Consider the following 21,572-nt stretch of genomic DNA (forward strand, 5'->3'; position numbering starts at 1 on the left):
ATTTGAGTTTCATAGATTTGTGTTGATTTGCTTTGTGTTTTCATTGATATTTAATTGCCTAGGGAACTGTTTCTGAAGCTGGGCTTATTTGTATTTAGTATTGATATAATGCCATCCCAGTAAGTGTAAATGGCACAGTAGAGATGAGTTAAAACAGCAGGTCTTTGCTCTAAAAAGCTTAAAAATAACAAGCTAGTTCCACTTTATCGCACTGACTTGATGGGGGCAGATTTTGGCCTTAGACAAAACATAGTTCAGAGCAAATAAATGTACAGGGAGGACTGAAGCAGTTCCCAGTCACCTTTCAAATTTCTCTTTAGTAGAAGACTTCTTGTTCTAGGTTAGTATGCAGCATAACATAAAGCTTGGTCTTTGCCTGTTATTTATTTTTAGTGGATGATGGGAAAAGTGAGACTAGCAGACATCATGCAACCTGACAACACAAATAAGCCCCTGAGAAAACCAAAGCTGGCAAACAAACAGCCCATATACAGCATGAACAGAAATTCTTCAGGAAAATGCAGGTTTTTTTAAGGACAGGGGTTTTAACACCCTGAACTCACAGACATACTTTCATTTACTGTGGGTTAGAGAATTTTGCAAAAAGTCTCTGGCATAGCCCATTAATGGCTTTGGAAGAAGTAGACTTGTACTAGAGACATCATAAAGCCAGACAGCAGAAGCTCAGATGATGTATAATTTCACAGCAACAACCAAAATCAGATTTCATTAATATAAATCACTGGGGTTTTTATTTACTATTATTTCTAATAACATTTATTAGAAATAATGTTCCCTATTAAAGGCTAATTAAATTCACAGACTGCCACATGGATGAAGTTACAAATCTTTTCAAAACCACTCATGCAAAATATGCACAAGTTCAGTGATAGTGAATGGCTCAGGATCCCCAAAGGAGCATGCCAGAATTCTCCTGCACAAGACCGTAGAAAGTGGGACTGCAGAGCTGAAAGCTATAGGAAACCAGAAGCTGAGTCGTCCTCTATGTGTGAGGGCTGCGGCTAGAGAAAATACATGTTTCCTTTGTTCTTTCAGGTCCCAATTCCCATGTCAAGTCATGTTGTGCTCAGGGCAGGATCTGAGAGTTGAAGTCAGTAAGTCACCCTTTTGTTTGACTTTTTATTTTCAGGCTGCTGTGAAAGGGTGTAATTTAGAGCAAGGTGGCTTGGATATGGTTCAGACTACCTTTTGCTAAAACTTTCAATAATGGTGGAACAGCCTCACTAGAAATAACACCACAAGTTTTTAATAAGTATTATTAAATGCCAAGTGATGAGAATCTTTCTTAGCCATAAAAACACTTGATGTTGGAACTCAGATTCTCTCCCAAGCTGTTTCATACAACTAAAACCAAGGGATGGCCTTTACAAGGGGAGAAGCAATTCAGGACATTAAAATATCATTTTAGGTGTCAGACATTTCTGTCTGGCCCCCTATGCAATACGCCATTTGCACTTCCCATATTATAATAAAAATTATGTATATTGAGGTATTTAATAGGCAATCATATAGGAGAAGATATTTACTCCAGTAGCAGAGTGGCAGCTTTCTCAGCAAGTTTCACAGACACAGAAATGGAGAGGAATGAAAGAGAGCATTTTGCTTTCATGTAAAAGGTCATCAAACACTCTGTTCAGTATCTCACTGGGAGTTTATTCAGCATCACCCTTTGTCCCTGAAACTATCATATCCCAAACCAGGAGTTGCTGAAGACACAGCTGATAAAATGTCAGCCAGGGACTCCTGCATGGCATGGCCAGGCAGAAACTAGGGTGAGACACACACACCATCAGCTAGAATCTGGACAGAGGACAGACTGAGAGCTCAGAAAGTTTAGAGGTTAAAAATATGCCAAGATTTCATTGTCCTTCCATCGCATCAGAGCAAACAGTTCAGAATTTGGCCACCAAACTTTGCCGCCTTAGTCACTTTGTCCATGTTGACCTGTTTTCCATGATATGCCCACTGTCCAACTCCCTGCTCACACAGACAAGTCCTACAAAACAAACTTTTGCTTTCCCTGACCCTAATCAGCAGAAATGCTCTGGCTATGACTAAGCCTTATATTTCACATACAGGAAATGCATCTCCCATATCCTTACAGCTGCATGTGCATCTGTGCAGGACTTTTCCATTACAGGCAAGCATTTCTTGTGAGAACAACTCAGTTGAGGAACAAATAACACGGCATGCATGATGCTGGTTTTGGCATTTGGTAACCAAGGAGAACTGCTAGCACACTCTGTATGTATTGCATGCTTTCAGAGTCAGATGAGATGCTTTTGTGTGCCTGATCCTTCATACAAGCAAAGCGCAGGATGGTGTAACCAGGCAGTACTTTAATTCCCAGGACCCAAATAGCATGTCTGAGCACTTCTGAACCTTTTCTGGAATTCAAATGCAAAGCTAAATTGTAGCTTTCACTCCTAACTTCCCACCAGACCGCAGTAAAACCCCAGATCTGAATGGCATAGAATCTTAGTACATCCAGGTATGCTTTGTCCATCCCGGCACTACAGAATTAACACAACACGATTTACTGTATTTCTAAGTGATGCTTCAGAAGATTTGCTCACGTGTGGCACTCAGGGCTGAACTTCATCCCAGGCCTGCCCAAAACCAGGAGCAACAGGAGGGCTAAAGGACTCCGATGCTTGAACAGACCTGCATCTTGCTGGTGTCTGCCTGTGGCTTGAGGAGGACAGGATCTGAGGATGGCCACAAGCTGCTGTCTGCGTCACTGTGAAGCCATGCACAGGGCTGCATGGCACAAAAGCCTCCAGGAGCCACGGCAGCTCTTGAGTTAGATGAAAGCTTCCCTGGGGACTGGGCTTACTGCCCTGCCTCCGGTAAGCTAAAGCCAGAGCGCAGCCCTGCACCTGAAGAGATTCATTGGTGAACTAAGCAGAATTCAATTTCTTTTGAATTTTACTGAGTTAAAGCAATCCCAAATGATCTGAAATTTTTCAAACGTTGTTTTGTCATCCTTAATTTTCAGACAGATAATGAAATTAGAGGGATGAGATGATATTTCAAGTGAAGTGAACCAGCAGACAGAACATACTAAGAACTTCTTTCCTCCTCTGCACTAGTGGAATGTGGCTCACTCCTGCAAATCATGCAGAGTCAATTAGATATGCAAATATGCATACTCAGAATTTGCATTTGCATTGCCATGCTTCTATTCATAGCCATTGCAATCATGTATTCTGGTGACCAGTTAGATTTTGAGTTGGCTCGTTGTGCATAAAATCTCAGAAACTATCACAGAAAAAGAAGCGTGCATTTTTGTATATGTAGACATGGGCATGAAATTCCAGAAGTCTGTGTCTGTATGACCTGCGAGGCTCTGTATGTTTGACTAGCTTGTAAGACTCGGTATGTCTCTGCCATCTACATCCATGCTTATTTTACTTATAAGCCTACAGTTTGAATTGCAGGAATATTTAGGATTTTGTGAAGACGCAGGGAAAGCATCGCTGGTGCAATCATGTGCATCTCATTTCCAGCATGCAAAAATCTTCTATCTGCAATGGCAAACACAGTAGCCCACAGGCTGAGGCTACAAAAATTTAGTGTTTTGCAGTTCCCATTGATTATTTTGCAGCCTTTTCTTTGAATATTTACTGTGAAGTCTAGGGACATTTGTATTTCTTATATCCATATGTCCAGACACCACAAAAGATTTTTAAAAAATGCCCACAGTTCGGTTACATTTCACTTTAGTCTAGAAATGCAGAGAGCTCATGTTTAGATTTTATCAAGAAAAGAGATAGCAAATGTCAAACAAAGATAGTACCTGAAAGGAAATAAAACAAATATTTCAAAATACTTGTTTAAAAAGTTACAAAATATGACAGCATTAATGGCACTTAAAGCTATAAGCACTTAAAAGATTACCACCATATTTTTCTCAACTTCTTTTTCTAAATTTCTTTTTTCTTCTTTTTTCTGAGATTATGACTGCAGCTTATGTCTAAACCCAAACCCAGAAAAGGGGCAGAGAGCCCTGAGATTCTATGGTTGCCCTGGCCCTCATTTGAATAGCATATATGCTTTTATGTCTATTTTTAAAAATTCAGATTCAGCTACAGAGAACAGCAGTTTGCTGACATGCAAAAGCTATAGCTTTCCTTCTGTCTTCATAGTCTTACAGCATTAAAATTGAAGGGTTTTTTTCAGTGGTAGAAAGTGTGAATGAGAAATTCTTTTAAAAAAAAAATTGGACCACTGTTTTATACACCTAGCCAAATATCATTAAATTAATGTTTCTCTTCTTTTAAACAACATAGCACAAGATGTTGCATTTTCTTCATATGCACTTTCTTGCTGTGACTTTACATTGAATATTTCCTACACAAGAAAAAATCCATTTGTTTCTTTTCCTTTTTTTTTTTTTTTGTCACTGGTTAAGATAAATACCCACAGAGTTTTTTTTCTTTTTTTTTTTTAATGAAAAGAGCAATCCGACCCTTAAATATGTCTGTGTTGATTTTTCCAACCAGCACCCAGCTGGTGGCTATGTCCATGGACATTCTTTCGGAGTTTAGAAAGATAATGCATCTGATTCAAAAATGGAAAAAAAAAATCTAGCTTGGATCACGTGCCAAAACGTAAACTAAGCCTTACTGAAAGTTTCTAGTTCACTCCAATCATTTCTTCTCTTTTTAATCACCAAGGGCAGGCTTTATGGATGCATACTCCATTACAAAGATATGTTCTTTTTCATTCCTGTGAAAGGCTCTTCTTACATAGCTGCCCTTTGTCTAATATTATGCCATGGTAGGAGCACTCTGGTGATATTGCCCTGGTTCAATCCCTTCCTTTGTGTCTTGCCCTGGTAATCGTATACAGGCTGAAGTTTCCACGTGTGTAGCTTTCTGTTGCCATTCTGCAGTGCTGTGTTCCTGATTTGTTTTGGCAGAGCAAGCTTGAGTCTTTATGGCACAGTGAAATATTCTTCGATGCTATATAATTCAGACTGAATAAGGAGTCTGTATAAGGCACGTGTCTCAATATATATCCGTATATAAAAACACTAACATTGTTAATTCAAGTCAAGCATCTTCTACATTTAATTCCTGTCTTCAAGTAATGCTTTGTTTTCATGTTCCCTTTCTTTGGTTTCATTGGGGATCACTCCATTCTCCAGGTCTGAGTGCTGCTGGATGCAGTTGGTCAGGACTGCAGTGCTAGAAGAGTTCTCAGAATTACACATCTTCTCCGTCTCCTCTTCCTTTTTTTCTTCATCCAAGGAGTAGTTTCGGAAGGTCTCGTAAATTTTACGCACATCCTCAGGGATGGTCTTTTTGAGGTCTTTGTTTTTCCTTTTGGTCATCTTAGCAGACGATCCAAACTTGTTAATGATGTTGTCCTCGGATGCCCCCTGCCCGTGCTTGTTGAGCTGATCTGACCCTTTAAGGCGCAGGTTGTTAGGCCTGTTGTTGATGCTTTCCTGAGATGAGGCCTTGAAGCGTCCTGTTTCCAAGGCAGTAAAGACAGAGCGCTTCTCTGGAGAGAGCATGTCTAAGGAGTGGGCTCGCTGGTCCAAGCCCAGGCGCCTGCGCTCCATGCTCCGGATGGTGGCTGCCCGCTGAAGTTTGTCGTGGATCTCCACGCTGAGCCGCCTCCGTGTCTCTCTGAACTCAGCCGTCACATTCGCTTTCCACTCCGCTGCATGGGCTTTTATTTCTCCAACCTTTACAACAAGAAAGAGAAATGAATAAAAAAAAAAGAAAAAGAAAAATGAAGCGACAGTCTTTCCTATAGAAAGCAGCACAAGCACTTTCTTCTCTGGCATAAAATCGGAGACTGGTCCCAGCTCCAGTGCATCCTTCTGGACCCAAACTTCAGCAGCAAAGGGGTTATACTAGGCAAGTTCTAAACACACCAACTAGTGACTAGCTAATGGCTTATGTGGCATATAACTTGTCTGCCTGTTTCACATTTTGCCACCCCACGCATTTTATAGCTGTGTTACATGATGGGAGGTGTTTGTGCTAATCCCTCCTTGGTTAAGAACAAAATTCCTGACTTATAATATCTGCGGTAGATAGTCAGGAGTGGACAAAATTAATCACATATAGTTATACCCATATGCTTCAGAACAGCACAACAACCAGTGCAGCAATACAGTAATGTATTTTCCTGTATTACTCATGGATGGAGCTGTTCAGTCCCACTGAAGGTTCTGCTCAGTGCCACAGAGCCCCAGAGCAATTAACATTGGAAATGCCTATTAGCTAATTTCACATGGACCTCTGACTGATCCAGTCTAGGGCCCATTCTCAGGGACAAATGTCGCTGTCCTTAATGGAGGTTACCATTGCATAACTGTCCAAATACCACCCTCTCAAGCCAGCTGGAGGAGTTTTCAACACATATTCTGTGTGGGCATCACGAGCATGTCCTTAAACGTCCCACTGTTTTGCTCTGTTTTACTCCTTTGCACCTGAGAGCAGAATAATGGCTAAGAATGAAGCACCTACATGGCTGCTGTATTGAATAAATGTTTCTCCCGAAATGAGAAAAAAGAAGATAAATGACCAAGCAATATCTCAGTCAACACAGGCTTTTTCCAAAGTTCAGCTAAAGGAGAACAGATTCAGGAGTATGATGTCTGCAGGAGCCCACCAAGGTCAATGGTTTGCATGGGCTGCTGTAGCCAGAACTCAGTTTCTGCATTCACTGATCCACAAGGAAGCCATCTTCTGTTCCTCAGACCAGATGAGCAGGTGTCCATTTAGAACTGTATTACTTCTGGCAGCGGGCATCTCACATCTACCATGAGAGATCAGATTCCCACCTATAGGTGCCTGCTGATGATCAACCTGACAGCCAAAGTCTCTGTGAAGCCCCCTTTTTTAATGGAGATGCACAGGGGATGCACCAGGCCTCAGGTAGTGCAGAAGCCTTCATAAATGATAAACAGCACTACCCCTCTGCCAAACTTTGTCTATGCTTGCTCTTTGACTAACCCTGCCAGATTAGCTTTGCTAGTAATGCAGGAGGAGGTTGCCTTAAAAATTGAAATTATATTATTAACATCCTCCACAATAGGCTTCAGCTCTGGAGTCATGGCAATCGCCTTCTATTCTCCACCTTTATTTGAGTGAGGCATTAGCAATACTGTCTTTGAATCACGGAGGGCACATTCCGAGTGAATTTAATCATGTTCTCCCTGATGCTGACTACTCAGTTTCTTCAATTTTTAATAATATCGTTCTCAGTAAGGGGCCTTAATCTAAATCTATATTCCGAACCATATTCCCTGGCATAGGGAAAGGTGGGAAAACTCAATATAAAACCCTGGTTTAAAGGCAGATTCTTGTTTCATAACAAGAGAGCCAACTAATGTCTTCAAAATCCATGCATCTCCAATTTTTAGAGAGAGAGTGCTGAAATTATAATCACAATTTTGTAGCTAGTTTCACAGTCAAGGCTGGCCTCTCTTATTCCATAACTGCAATCCTACTGATGTGTTCTGTGTATTTGGTAGTACTGATAGACATGTAACAACCTAGGTTGCTTCAGTTGCTTTTTTTCCTCCCTTTGTGAAGGAGCTAAAGATTGGAGCTAACTGGATACCAAAGGCAGCCAGTGGAGTAAACCATGGGGAATATTGAGCATTGCTCATGCAGAGGAGCATCCTTTTTCAGACAAGCAGGAATCAGGCACTTAAAGCTCTCTTTTATAAAATGACAAACCACTGAGAAATTACTATTCATACCTCTTCTTTTGTCTTCTTGGACAGGACTCTTAACCAGTCTCCAATCATACTCAGGACAGCAGCAAAATAGGCAAGGCCAACAAGGATCCAGAACCACACTAAGGGTTTATACCACTCCCGGTAATGGATGTCAGCATTTCCTCCTGCAATGAGCATATACTTATGCTTAGGAATCATGAGATGCCAAAATTATGAAAAAATATCTGCAATTCTGAGAAATTCCTGAAAGTATTTCTTGACTCTTGCCCACACCACTGTAGTTCTAATAATAGATGAGAAGCCTGTCAGATGGGAGGAACACAGTCTGTTCTTAATTTAAGACTCTTCAAAATTACCTATTGTTCTGCTGCTATGTGACCTGCCAGAGCACCTAGTAAACACATTTCTTTATATTGCTCATACTCTGAAGCAAGTCTGATATTTCTGCTTTGATAGTACTTGCAACAGCATGAACACATTTCCAAGAAAGCAGTTTAATACAGCTAGTCTTCCTTAGTCTGAACTGCCTGCAGCCTGGTAGTCGAGAAACTTTACAGTTCAACCCCCTCAGGCTATAGAGTTTCCAGATTTTTTTGGTTTTATCTACAGGATTGAGAGACCTACGTGCAGGGGAAAGAAAAGTAGCTTTGTCTTCCCCTCCAAATCAGGATATCTGACGGGAACCCAACCGTGCATCAGCCCTGATAATAAGGATATACTGTCTTCTTGGGTATCAGTTATAGGGGTGCATTCTCTGGCCAGTGACTTGAGAGGAGATATGGATCAAATGAAGCAACAAATATCCTATATGGTCTTCATGCAAGATTCAGGATGAGCTGGTAAAACGAGTATGCGAGATTCAGCAAATCTAATGGACTACGAAGAGCCTAAAATAAGTGCAGTAGCAGCGAGGCTGCTGCCTACCACAGAATAGAATAAACTTTTCCAAAAGAAAGCAACCACAACCTCACTTTTGAGACTCCCAGTCCTATCACAGTGCTATGTGCACTGCAAGAATGACAGCCAGTGAGAGGCAGGCACAGCCCCGACCTGAAGAGAGCAAGCGGCAAAGAGTCTGCACAGCCCCATGGGCACAACCCTATCCCTCAGTTCAGGTGAACAAACACCACCTTGGTGGTACCTGTGTAAACATCTGCCTGAAGAGCAAGCCTACCGGGGGACTCGGGCAGAGGATTGCGTATTTCCTGGACTCCAGCCTTGGTTAGACAAGAGCTAGACACCAACCTGTACCTCTGTATGACTACAGAGAGATTTTAGGATATTCCCCTTTCAAATCACCAGACAACACAGTTCAGCATTTCCCCCTGAGCTTTCTGCAACCTGAGACATTCCTATGACTCTTTAATTTTATCCAGACTCAGTAGGAGCGTATGTACGGTGTTCGAACATCCCCATGGAAGGTCAGACATTTGAGAATTGGCAGGGACCCAAATAGTGGTTTTGATGTTAATCTCTCCCCATAGACTGCATGAATCACTCTCTTTTTTCCAGTCTTTAAGAGTGTGAAACAATGGGAGGTGGGGGCTGCTGTTGCTATGGTACAACGAGGCTCTTCTGATCATACATGTCCCTGAGGAAGCTTGCTATGAAACAGATTGTCTAGGTCTATCTTATGGAGTAATCAGGCGACTGAGAAAGCATGAGACCACTTTTTTCAGCCTATCAGTTATTCTGTTTTTTCAGGCTCCATTCACAATTGTATCTCCAACAGTAGGACAAAAACTTTCCCAGTTTGCCAAGAGCTGGGACACGTTCTAGGTGGAATAAATCAGCACAGATCCACTGATGCTGTTTTACCCAATACGATGTAGTATTTTTGATTTGATGTTGAAGGGACAGAGATACTGAGAGATTAAAGTGACAGAAAATAAAAGTGACAGAAAATCTGTCTCGAAACCAGCAATAAAACCCAAATCTCCTGGTGATCACCTGCCTTAAACTCTTCTCATGAGATCGCCTCTGAAGTTTTCTCATTCAGGGTCCTCCATTTGATTTTTGAAAAGTCCTGGTTGTTAGTAGCCACCCAGCTGTGCATTATATTCCTCTAATCATGTTGGATATAGAACAATTTAATTTAATATTCAGAGCTTTTTTACTATTATATTATTACAGAGAACAATACCAAAGTGTGATATGCTTGAGAAAAATATTGTGAATTCTTTTTATTTCACATTGTGATACCACAAAGACACAACATCAGTGAGCTTCTCTGCACATTTAAGTGGTTAAAATGGACCGGGCTTATACAATCACTTCTGTATCTGAATACTCATAAAACACTTCTTTTCATATATGGGGCTCTCTTTGTTCAGTGCCTTTTTTTCCTCAATAATTCATGTCTTCTATACCACTATGTCATAAAAAAGGAGGATTAGAGTCTTCTCTACCAAAAGACTTGTCTGCAGCTCTTCAGCAAAGAAAACTTTATATATCCCTGTAGTTTCATTTGATGTTTTTAACTCATTCATATTTCACTGATTTATAGGAAGTAACAAAACAGTAGCGTAATACGGCTGTTTGTAACACAGGCATCTTAATGCCTTTAATTAGGACCACTAACAGGAATGAGGAGTAGAGGTCATACACTAATGGGAAAAAAAATTCCACTTCTTTTAACCACGTCTTCGTTAGTGAAGCAGTTGTGTGAAAAAAAGAATCTCTCCTCTCTCCAGCCAACAATCTTGACTCCCTCTTTGGAAACTGACAAGGATGGATATTTATAGTTCTTGCTAGCACTGCATTAATCTTGGAGAGTATCCTCCTAGCACAGAGATGCATACCCCATTAGTTCTTCTCTTCCTACACGAGTTTTCCTTAACAGGGCAACTGCAATGTCAAGATTTCTGCCAAGGCTAGAGAACAAAATGCAGTTTCTGAAGTGCTGCAGCTCTTCACAATGGCTCAGCCCTACATTGTAAAAGCGTCATCCGTTCATCGTTTTGGCTACTTGCTTCTGCAGTCAGCCTCAGATTGAGCCCTAATGGACTAATACAAATCTTGAATTCAATGGGAAAGTCATTTGACTTATGCATAATTCATTGCATGATAAAGGATAATCAGGACTTCCCAGGCTCCCGTTATCTATGCTGCTGAAAGCTTGCAATCTGCAGATGGCAAGGCACCTGGATCTTAAATCAACCTGGTGTCCTATTGCACAGTCACCCCAACAGAAACACCTGGCATCATTTCACTGGAATATAATACATTGTGAAAAGCCTCCTCACTACACCAGAAAACAAATTCTAAGAGCCAAGGCCCTCGTGCACAGTACCTAGGCTCGAAGCTGCTCACCTGCTACAAAGTCACCGAAGCCAACAGTAGTCAGAGTGACAACCACAAAGTAGATGGACTCCAAGGCTGTCCATCCCTCGATGTGTTTGAAGATAACTGCAGGAATGGTCACAAAGACAATGCAGCCTGCCAGGATGAAGAGGATGGTAGAGATCACCCGGATCTTTGTTTGACTTACTTGCTTTTTCTAGAAAAATGAAATAACAAAAGAAAAATATATTTTTGAGGGGATTTCTGGGACTGTATACCTTGTGAATGGCAGACTGATCATGCTGGTGTCATCTGGTATGTCTCTTTCTGCCTTTTGTGAGCTTATTAGGTGGAATACAACCCTCCCTCCCTGTTAGTGAGAGCCCTGCCCAGGTAACAGTGAACCTCTATGTCTGGCCCCAGAAAATTGTGATTCCCATTTTCCATGCAGTTACTAACCTACCAGAAACACAGCCTGGAAAAGCAGTCCTGAGCTTCAGAAAGGCTCCAGTACATTCCAGTTCAGGTTCAATGTGTAAGAAAAAGTGCACATTCACACCTCCATACACGTATATGTACACCCACATTGCCTCACCAGCACAATGCATTCAACAAGCAAGACCAAGACTAACATGAAAATAAACCCTTTTTTTCTTCTAAAAACCTGAGATTTTATGTAGAAATAATTCATACTTTGGGTTTTATAGACTCAGGACTTCCAGCTTTCATTCACAACATGAAGATTAAATCTCCGTTTCAAAAATAGATAGCTATATTATCGGTTTACTCCAGAAATAAAGGATTTATGTCAAATACCAAACAACCTGAGACAAAATTACCTACGTAAATCCACACTGGCAAGCTCTTGAACAAAGAGTATGTGTGTTACTGGCTGCTATAAACAGAATACAAATATGAGCAGTGTAATCACAACATTCTACACTCCCAGATGATATAAACGCTCAGTTTATTTAATATAGACTTAGATTTTGTTTCTAGTAATATTGATGCAAGTCTGGAGTAACACAACTGACTTTGGCAGATTTATTTCAGATTTTCTCTGCTGTAAATAAACTCAAAATTCAATAGACTTTCAGGAGAAACCTGGAAATTACTGGAAATCTTACTGGGGATTAATTACAGTGGCAGTGTAAATTCTGTATTTATCCTGGAAAAGGAATGTGGAGGTCACTGGAAGTCACATATTTCCAAATTAGTTTTCCAAATCAAGCATCTCCCTTAACCCAGAAATGAGATCTCATTTCAGATCAGGACATTGCCTAGACAGGAAATAAGGTTTCAGAAGTTATCTTTATAATATACAGAAGGGATATTGCCTGAACTGGTTAATATCTAACCAGCTTGTGAGCAGTACTACTGCTTCCACTAAAGCATGAGCATTTCTTTTAGAGGTGCAATGTCAGACCTTCATTAGGCATTCATCTGATCTGGGATGCTCTGCATTTTGAACCCAGGTAGCAGCATAAATATGCCATGTTTCATAAATACTTTCAGTTCTGAAACTGTTTGAGATGATCCCTACACTTAATTTTTTTCTTTTTGTATGTGCGCATTGTTTTCTGTGTCTGGCTGAACAGAAACAGTTAAATAGGATTAGTAACATAATGCCATAAATAAGATTAATCAAATAGAAGACATGGACAAAACTGCCACTGAAGTACCAAGGAGAAAAACAACACAAGAATATAAAACCTGACTTGACTTCTTATTTCCTCTTATTCTGGAGAGTCATTTGAGCAATTTGCTAAAATACTAAAGGATGATCTAGCTTCTTTAAGAGGTACAGACACACATTCATAATGGCAGGATTTCAGACTTACTGTATGTGTGGTGAAGGGAAAGCAACAGATCACATGGATGTTACATGGTGTCTTAGATTGGCACACTTGCTTTTTGTCATGGAGGATGAGGATTTAATCAAGTTGTTGTTTATTTACTAGTTTGGCCAAGGTGACTTGTTCACGTCTACTAAATGCTTCAGTTTCCTGATATGTAAAAATGAAATAGCAGACACCTTGCTACAGCGGAAGTTAGGAGGCACGTGCAGTGCTGTAGAGTGCTGGGAATCCTTGGACAAAAAGTACTTTGGAGCTGCCAAGCACCACTAGTAAAGCAAAGTTATGCATAGTAATCCTTCCTCCAGTCCCCATAGAGCAACATTAAAATGCATTTCAATATGTGTCAGGATTGTCTTGTCTCATGGTATAAACAGGAGTGGAAAGAATGGCCTGCAAATCAGTACCAAATGTTCAGGACATCACTTGTTCATGAGTGATAAATTCAGCCAAAGGTGCTTATTTTTTTTAAGTAAAAATGGTAATGACGTTAATGAGAGGATCTGCAGAAAGGCCTGACTCATGGTTATTGTGCACCTCAGTCGCTCACACAAAAGCGGAGCAGCTGAGGGTCTATTTTTTCTTACTCTTCCACTGGTACAAATGAAGTCAGAAAGCAATGGTGAATCAGGCACAGCATTTTTAGAGCTCCTGAAAAGAGCACAAAAGCAAGACTCAGAAATAGAATTACTTAATGGACAACAACACATGAAATTCAGGTTACAAGTGAAAAGGGGGGGCTTTTTACAGTTAGACATGCATTCAGAGGACATTCACAGTAGAGCATAAGTGCTATAGATCCAAAAAATGCTAAGGCATAAATGTCCTGGAATATGTACATTATAGTAATCACACATTACAAAAAGGTTGGTTTGCATGGGATTTTTTGCAGATGGAGTTGGCCTTGCTATTTTACTACAAAGAACATCATTTTGTGCTGCCCAGGTTCTCAGGAATAAGGAAACGCAGCCTTTACGTTCCAGTTTTGGCATAGTTGTATCAAGACGAGACTAGATTAGCACCAACTCATTATTAGAAGAAATATATATATATATATATATATATATATGTATATATATAAAACCACTAAAGGTTGAGAAATCTGAAAAGGTTCATACAAACTTCTCTTTTAAATAGTATTTGCAACCTGGAGCCAAACACTGGCAAATAGCTGAGCAACTCCAGCCAGGCTAACACATCCTCTGAGCCCATTTTGTGGCATAAATACAGAATTTTCTGAGGTTTCAGAATGAAACAGTAAGAGAGACCCTTTCTCCAGGAAAAGTAGTTCATCTGATAGCTGCTGAAGTAAAATGAAAACACTTTTAAGAGAGATGTTTACTACTTTTTTTTTTCATTTTGTTTTACCAACAAGTTTTCTCCACATTGATGAAGCAGATAATTTGTAAGACATTCATCAAATATAAATAAATTAGTGCCTGCTAATGAGATAGACTTCAATTTAAATCCACCTCAAGCTTATCTGGAAAAGATTAAAGGAGGAATCTAAGAAGAAAAGAATGGAGAGTTTTCTGTGATATACCACCTATAAGGGGTCATTTCCATTTACTAATGAAGGTGCTGATTTTACTCTTAAGGTGGCTAAGTGCTAAACAGGCAACATCACTGACGTCTTGCTCATCTTAATTCAAACAACCTACTGTCAACCTGCTCCAGTGCCAAGAGGGGTGAGGACAAACATTCTCATGAAAACACCCTTATCAGTGGAATTTAGTTCTTATGCATCTTTTCCATCAATAATTGTGACCTCTCTTTTTCCTTATTTTCTATTACATACACAGGGGTCTTACAGGTTTTGGTCTTATCCAATAATTTCAGGAGTTAAAAGGAAACCCTTTTTTTTTTCTTTTTTTTTTTTCTTCTTTTCTCTCTGTCTGGTCCTATAGATCAAATCTGATGAACTGGATTCTTCTACAGCTCCTGCCCTTTTCAGGTGGATTAACTCAGGCACAATTTCTCTGCCCTGACTGTTGACAACAAGAGGACCAACCAAGGTTCTTAAGCTCCCAAGCCAAGACCACGGGGATGATACACATTCCTTCGAAAAGGGAGTAAGAGAATTAAGTACGGGATCAAAAGATGCTACAGCCATTTATCAGACTAGACTAAATGCTAAATATATGGAACATATATATTTCCATGAATAGTATATTTCAAATACGCTGATTCCAAGATTTTATAGTGTCACCTCCCATTTCACAGAAACTCCCCCAATATACCGTACTACTCAACCAAAAATAGCACTGGAACATTTGCTGCTTCACAGTGAGCTCAGATGGTTCCTCCATCTTCCAAACATTTTCTTTTCTGAATTCCTGACAAATATCCCCAAGACTCCAAGCCAGTTGTTTACCTTTTTGTCTAGATGACCAATGTCATATTTTTAGTGCTGGTATAATGTGCCTGCATGGAACATGCTGTCCTCATCTCTCCACAAAGCTGTGCGTTTTGGAGCACTCCTCCAAAGAAAACACATTTCTTTAGCATTTCTTTTGTCCCCTTCACCTACTCTTAACTTCATGCCCTCTCCCATGCTGCCAACTATTCTTGGAACAGATTGTCTCTGCCCATGCACTAATTAAACAGCTTGTCTTCTAAATCACTTCCTCCAGATCAAAATATTTTAACAAAAGGAAAGCCAGTCTTTGTAGTCAAAGCATAAAACAGAATATCACATATATCGGTTCTATTTTTTTCTCTCCCACAAACGTTAGGTATGTCCTTAGTCAAAACATTTTTGCCAGGCTAGCATAGGCAGTGCACATAGTCGTAGGTTCACACTGCTTGCCTTTCAGCTCAGTTAAATGCAAGCCAGCCCTGGTCCAGAGCCTGACACATATCTCAGTAAGGTGCAAAGCCCATCTCAACAGCCTGTACGGAAAGACTGGCACAACACTGGGCTCACAGAGCTCCTTGGTGATCAGCAGTATGGTCGCATCAACCTCACTGCTGCCTATACCTGTCACTGTGGATTTCTTTCTAACTTGTCCTAGCTTCTTCACATTCAAAATGAGACTGAAACAAAATGTATTTTAAATATCACTGGCTTAGAGATAACATCTATGAACAATATAACAATCTTTTGTTCTTCTGTGTTCTCTGAACACAGCCAGTTCTAGCTGGTTCCAATGGACCCACCGCAGGGCACTGCTGAGCCCCTCAGAAAAGATGGTGGCACCTCTGGGAAAGTGTATTTAAGAAAGGGCAGAAATGCTGGACAGGCAGGGGAGGAGGGAATAGAGGAGGGAATGAGGGAATAACAAGGTCAGAGAAGTGGGAGGTGCTCCATGGCAGAGCAGGTACTTCCCTGGAGGGACTGCAGCCCATGGAGGACCAGTGAAGGACCAGAGGAAAAGGGTTGAGAAAGAAGGACCGGCAGAGAGAAACCACTGTGTCCTGACCCCAACCCCTGTGCCACTCGCTGCTGCACTGGAGGGACTGAGTGTGACCTGCGGTGGTAACATAGGCGGAGGAGAGGTGTCTGGAGTGAAGTGAGCCTGGGAGTGAAGCTGAGCCTGGAAAAGGGGGAGGAAAGGCATTTTGAATGTTTGTCTTTTTTTGTTTCCAAACACTCAACTCAGTAATTAAATATTTATGCTAATTGGCAATAAATTAAGTTAAATTCCACAAGTCAAGTCTGTTTTGCCTGTGACAGTACTTGGTAAGTGATTTCGCTGTCTTCATTTTGACCCATGAGTTTTCTCACTCTTGTTCTTTCTGTTTTCTCCCCATCCCACTGCGAAGAGGGGAGTGAGCAAGAGGCTGTGTGGGTGCTTGCTGCCAGCCAGGGCCTACTCATCACATCAATGAAGAAGGCAACACCCCTTGAAAGCATAGCAACAGAATTCTAAATAATATATTTTAAAATATATACAACATTTCAGGCACCTCCATGGGTTAAGAGCAGTGGTTTGAAACATTCCACTAGAGACAGGCTTCCCCTACTGTCTAACCAGCTCTCTTGGTGCCTTAGTGCTATTTTAATTCTCATGTTTTATAAAGAACGCTGCTATTGCTGCACAAGAAGATGTAAAATCCTATTTCTTAACTGTAGTAAGTACCATAGGGGAGACAGATACAAAAAGCTGTAAGCACTCACATTTGTTACTAAGCTTGAGAGAGACAATCCTGAACACGTGCAGGGCACGGGTCAGAGTAAAGAAGGAATTTTTTTACATTGCTGTTTTTTCTCATAAAACCACACTTCTGCAGTGTGTTTGTCTAGACCCAGATGGAATATGCAGCAAGCTTCTCACAGAGCAGCACCTTTCTCTAATCTTATTTTTGCAAATCTCTAGGCATGGATTTTGCTGCAGTCATCATGTGAGTACTGATACTGTGCTATGAAAATACAGAAACACTGGCTTGGAAATTTTCTAGGCTTGATATACCTCTTTCCAGTCTTCTTCCTCTCTTTAGAAAGCACACATAGGGCTTTCTGATATGCACCAACTAATTTTTGCACGATGCTTATTGTGCTACTGAAGAAACAAAATAACAATAATGAACGCAAACCTCTGTTCTGGCTGAGCTGTATTCAGCCCAAGAAGAAATAAATGTTGAATAAGAGGGATTCATGTATATATATGCTTTTCTCAGACATTGAAGCAGGTAAAGGACAACAGAGGTTCATGGCACAGACTCAGGCAATTTCAAAGGATGCTCGCAGAGGCTGAATTTGGAACATATTGCTCCTTCCTTCCTTCCTTCAACTCCCTTCTGAGTTACACCTATACTCCCCTCTCCCAGGGAGTGCAAGAATGGCTTAATAATGGTTGTTCCACATCACTTCCCTGTACTTGAATGGACTTTGCCTCACCATTCCTGGTAACCCTGATTTTGATCAGTGTTGAGTCAATGCTTTCATCTTGTTCATCAGTGCAATTCAGGGGGAAAAATAGAATGCAGTTACGATGGTGCAGAGAAAAGCGCCACACAGCAGCAAGGCTAGATTTATGAGTATATGCTCAGCATCTAATTGAGAAAGGCACTGAGACAGAGAAAGACAATTAGTGTAGCTAGATCAATGAGAGATCTAGTTATCCATTGCATGACATGACCACTTTCAAAGACTTAGCAAGAAAAAGAAAATTGAACTTCATATTAGAAATATCTCCTCTTAGCAGGGTGGAGAAATTCAATATTCCTTTTTTTAGCTCTGTTTGGGCTTTCAATTTTTGTTCTGTTATTTTTTTGTTCTTTTTTCTTCCTCTACATCAGAATAAAACATCCAGATTACTTCATACTGTTGAGTTTTCAGAACATTTCCCTAGTGATTAGGAATGTAACATCAGCATTCGCACCGCTAGAGTGGATACTTTGTTGGGCTAGATATGGAAAGGTTAAACAGTGACCTTTTGAAACAGGGAGTAGATCTTCAGGCTAGACTTCTTGTATCTGTTTCTAGACTGCAGTTTTCAGTTTCTGTTTAGTTTGGAATAACTAGCTAAGCAGCCTTCCCTTGCCCTTCTCAGGTACAATACCACACATCATTCTCTGCAAGAAATTCTTGCAGAAGCCTCCGAAGCATATTTTGTATTTACCATGAGATTTCTTATAGATATTAACACTATAAAGATTGCAATATTGCAGTCTTTCTAGAGAAAAACACTATTTGTGATTAGCCAAGTAACCAAAGAGCATTCTCTCAGGTAACTAGCCCACAGGGAGTGAATTTTACTCTAAGTGGGATACAGATCCCAGAAGACTGGAAGGAAAGTAAAAGGAGGAGGACAGAGCAGCTCCCCCTGGGCAAAAATGTGGAAAGAATGGAAAATGTCTCACCCCTAGAAGTGTCCCTCCATGCCACAACTCTCCCCCTGCTCCTCCCAGCCTTCTCCAACATTTTGCAGGAGCTGCCACTGCTTACCTGCAAAGGTAAAAGGAGGGCAGGGAACACCTTCAAAAGGAAAGGTCTGGTGTAGGGTAAAGGGTGCATCAAATACTTTGTCCCATGGCTCAAAACAGTTCTTATTGCCACAATGACACGTGTATGTGCCGAGGAAAAATATGAACGTGTAAATTACATTAGTGTGATTAATACGACAGCTTGCCAGTCCTGAAAGGTGAAGGTTGAATACGTAAAATCACAGAATCACAGAATCGTATAGGTTGGAAAAGACCTTTAAGATCATCGAGTCCAACCGTAAACCTAGCACTACCAAGACCACCACTATACCATGTCCCTAAGCACCTCATCCAAACATCCCTTAAATACCTCCAGGGATGGCGACTCAACCGCTTCCCTGGGCAGCCTGTTCCAATGCTTGATAACCCTCTCAGTGAAGAAAAATTTCCTAATATCCAGTCTAAACCTCCCCTGGCACAACTTGAGGCCATTTCCTCTTGTCCTATCACTTGTTACCTGGGAGAAGAGACCGACCCCCACCTCTCTACAACCTCCTTTCAGGTAGTTGTAGAGAGCGATAAGGAATCCCCTCAGCCTCCTTTTCTCCAGGCTAAACAACCCCAGTTCCCTCAGCCGCTCCTCATCAGACTTGTGCTCCAGACCCTTCACCAGCTTCGTTGCCCTTCTCTGGACTCACTCCAGCACCTCAATGTCTTTCTGGTAGTGAGGGGCCCAAAACTGAACACAGTATTCGAGGTGCGGCCTCACCAGTGCTGAGTACAGGGGCACGATCATAAAGCAACATAACACTAAATTCGCCACCTCCATCCAGCCTGTTCATAACCTTGAAGTAGTATCTCTTAAGTGAAAAGGTAGCACAGTCCTCATGCCTGGGATGAGGCACCATGTACAGGCACCCCCATGAAGTAATTTCTATCTATTGCCTTTCAAGATCCATCACCCCCCTCACACTCAGTCTCTGGTGCTTCCCCCAAGGTTGCCCACAGATGGTTTGGAGTATATTCTGAAGAACACTAACTAGAATGGCTCTACGTTGGGGGAGAGAGAGGATCAACAATCACTGAATTATGAGTGATTTCGTGTTGCTTTTGCATTTCTGTCTTACTTTTCCTTTATTCCCTATATTGCAAACTTAAACAATCTTGAGGTTAGGATTTTCTTTAGGATATTGTCCTGGTTTCGGCTGGGATAGAGTTAATTTTCTTCCTAGTAGCTGGTATAGTGCTGTGTCTTGGATTTAGTATGAGAATAATGCGATAACACACTGATGTTTTAGTTACTGTTGAGCAGTGCTTACACAGAGTCAAGGCCTTTTCCTGCTTCTCACCCCACCCCACCAGCGAGTAGGCTGAGGCTGCACAAGAAGTTGGGAGAGGACACGGCTAGGACAGATGACCCAAACTGACCAAAGGGATATTCCATACCATGTGACATCATGCTCAGTATATAAACTAGGGAAAAAGCTGGCCAGGGGTCCGCTGCTCGGGGTTCCACTGCTTGGGAACTGGCTGGGCATCAGTCAGCGGGTGGTGAGTAATTGCATTGTGCATCACTTGTTTTGTATATTCTTTTATCATTATTATTATTTTCCCTTTCTTTTCTTTCCTATTAAATTGTCTTTATCTCAACCCACAAGTTTTACCTTTGTTTTTTTCAATTCTCTCCCCCATCCCACTGGCGGGGGAGCGAGTGAACGGCTGTGTGGTGTTTAGCTGCCTGCCAGGTTAAACCAGACAGATATAAATCAGGTTTTCAGGGATGGCAACTCCTGCATCAAAACCCTGGCACATCATAGCATTTGGTATTTCAGCACTGCACTGTCAGGAACACAGAGAAGTTTCCACAGCCATATGACCAAAACTTAAGGCAATAACAAAAGGAGGATATTCGTTATTAGTGCTTAGGGAAGAGTTTAACTTTCAGGCTGATGGTTGAAAAGTTCACATGTTCTTTGGCATTAATCAGCAGCGTCCACTGAAGTATCTTATTTTTTAAGCTTCATACAGAGTATCTAAGAAACCCTAGCTGCTCAGTAAACTCTTAATCATGCTTTCAGCTCCTGTTTGTCTTGTGTTTCATGAGAGATAATTGATTGAGACTCACAGGGTTTATTTCCAGTGCACTTCATTGCAATTAAAAGTTATGTAACTAATACTAACTTTAGCAGGAGGCAGGCAGGTATAGTTTTACCCTTTAGAATAGTGGTTCCTGAGCATTTCAAACCACAAAGGACTGTTTAACTCACTTCTTTAATAAGAAAATTGGGATTGAGGCTGCGCATGAAAATGCAACTCCTTGCCACTGCTTATACTGCAATCATTCTGAATACTAACCTGGTTTCAAACCAAATGAGAGGTGGCAAAGATTGGGCTTTGATATTGAAAAGAAATAGTGCTCATTTTTTTTCACCATAGAAAACAGAAAAGCAACAGATAGAGGGAACAATAGCTGGCAAAAGGACAGAAATCAGATTCCAGAGATAATCCCTGATGTACATTTAAAAAAGCCTGAGTACATTCAAATTAACAGTGCGAGAAAACCCCTTCCTGAAAACTTACTTCATCGTTACTCTACTGTTTTTATGTTCTTCTTAAGGATGACAAATCATCATACAACAGATCTATCCATCATCCACAGAAGGGTTTGGAAATCCTTCTACTCAGTGTCAATTGCCAAATACTCTCTTACCTTGCACTTAAATCGGGTTTTTAGCCACTAATTGCCTACTACATCTGTCTTTGGTTTATTAATTAATTCTGTGTAAACATTCAAATAGGTGCTAAAATATTAGGCACCCTACAAAAAAAAGCTAAAG

The 21,572-nt window shown here is 40.9% G+C and overlaps 1 protein-coding gene across 1 annotated transcript in view; it reads right to left on the reverse strand.

Annotated features, from left to right (window-relative positions):
* Nucleotides 1-5,095: 5,095 nt before the first annotated feature.
* Nucleotides 5,096-21,572, reverse strand: part of KCNK10 (potassium two pore domain channel subfamily K member 10) — a 72,657-nt gene continuing 56,180 nt past the window's right edge. The window contains exons 5-7 of the mRNA XM_075503397.1: nucleotides 11,042-11,228; nucleotides 7,751-7,893; nucleotides 5,096-5,719 (exon numbers count right to left, since the gene is read on the reverse strand). Of these exons, the coding sequence (XP_075359512.1) occupies nucleotides 5,096-5,719; nucleotides 7,751-7,893; nucleotides 11,042-11,228 (954 nt within the window). The remainder of the gene's footprint in view (nucleotides 5,720-7,750; nucleotides 7,894-11,041; nucleotides 11,229-21,572) is intronic.

Source organism: Mycteria americana, chromosome 5 (genome assembly GCF_035582795.1).
Source record: "Mycteria americana isolate JAX WOST 10 ecotype Jacksonville Zoo and Gardens chromosome 5, USCA_MyAme_1.0, whole genome shotgun sequence".
NCBI lineage: Eukaryota > Metazoa > Chordata > Aves > Ciconiiformes > Ciconiidae > Mycteria > Mycteria americana.